The sequence below is a fragment of the Aethalodelphis obliquidens genome, unplaced genomic scaffold (assembly GCF_003676395.1).
Source record: "Aethalodelphis obliquidens isolate GAN/ISIS:26980383/991018 unplaced genomic scaffold, ASM367639v1 scaffold5319, whole genome shotgun sequence".
NCBI lineage: Eukaryota > Metazoa > Chordata > Mammalia > Artiodactyla > Delphinidae > Aethalodelphis > Aethalodelphis obliquidens.
The window spans coordinates 1-1,021 of record NW_020843221.1 but is presented as its reverse complement, the minus strand read 5'-3'; the positions used below and the strand labels follow the sequence as shown (position 1 = coordinate 1,021).

The 1,021-nt window shown below is 46.2% G+C and overlaps 1 protein-coding gene across 1 annotated transcript; it reads right to left on the bottom strand.

The window, feature by feature from the left end:
* Positions 1-7: 7 nt before the first annotated feature.
* On the bottom strand, positions 8-1,018 carry LOC113617285 (protocadherin alpha-3-like; the record flags this gene model as incomplete). The annotated part of the gene is made up of 1 exon (XM_027100508.1): positions 8-1,018. A coding segment is annotated over one exon (1,011 nt), but the record flags the coding sequence as incomplete, so codon positions are not given.
* Between the last annotated feature and the right edge of the window lie 3 nt (positions 1,019-1,021).

The following is a 1,021-nucleotide window of genomic DNA, read 5'->3' as shown; positions in this document are numbered from 1 at the left end:
CGGGCGCGTTGTCGTTCACGTCGGCCACCTCCACGGACACGCTGGCCGTTGTCGACAGGGAAGGCGAGCCCCCGTCCCTCGCGGTCACCACCACCTCATAGTTGGCCATACTCTCGCGATCCAAGGCGCTGTCCAGCACCAGCGAATAGTAATTCTTGAAGGTGGACACCAGCTTGAAGGGTACATGATGAGTCAGGGTGCAGGTCACCTGCCCGTTGGCACCGGAATCGCCGTCGGAAACGCTGATCAGAGCGATTACCGTTCCTAGTGGAGCATCTTCTAATACAGGTAAAGAGAGTGATTTGACAACCAACTCAGGTACATTATCGTTGGTGTCCAAAATTTCCACTACAACCGTGCAGTGATCTGCCATTGGGGGATTTCCTTTATCTGTTGCTTCTACCTGGATTTCATATAACTTAGTGAACTCGAAATCTATGTTACCCTTTACACTGATGTATCCATTAACAGGGTCTATGTGGAATTTCGACAAAGTATCTGCTGACATGTCTGTATTGAAAGAATACACAATGTCCTTATTTATCCCTTCATCCAAATCAGAGGCGTTAACAGTCACTACTAGGGTACCGTTTGGTGCATTTTCAAATAATCTGACTTTGTAGATCGTGCTCTCAAACTCTGGGGCATTGTCGTTTACATCTACAACGGTGATCTTCAGTTGAATAGTACCAGTGAGTACTGGTTTCCCACCATCAACTGCTGTTATAAGTAAGTGATGCTCAGGAGTGACCTCTCGATCTAAAAGTTTTTTCAGCACAAGTCCAAGGGATTTAATTTCCACATAATTTCTTTTAACATCCAAGGTAAAATATTCATTGGAGTTAAGAGTGTAGGTCAATAGCGAATTAGCTCCGATATCTGCATCTGATGCGCCCTCTAGCGGAATCCGAGAACCAGGCGGCCGGGATTCATAAATAAACAAATTTTTTACTGCCATTGGAAAAACCGGCTGGTTGTCGTTAATGTCCTTCACCTCCACCTCCACATGGAACACCTGCAG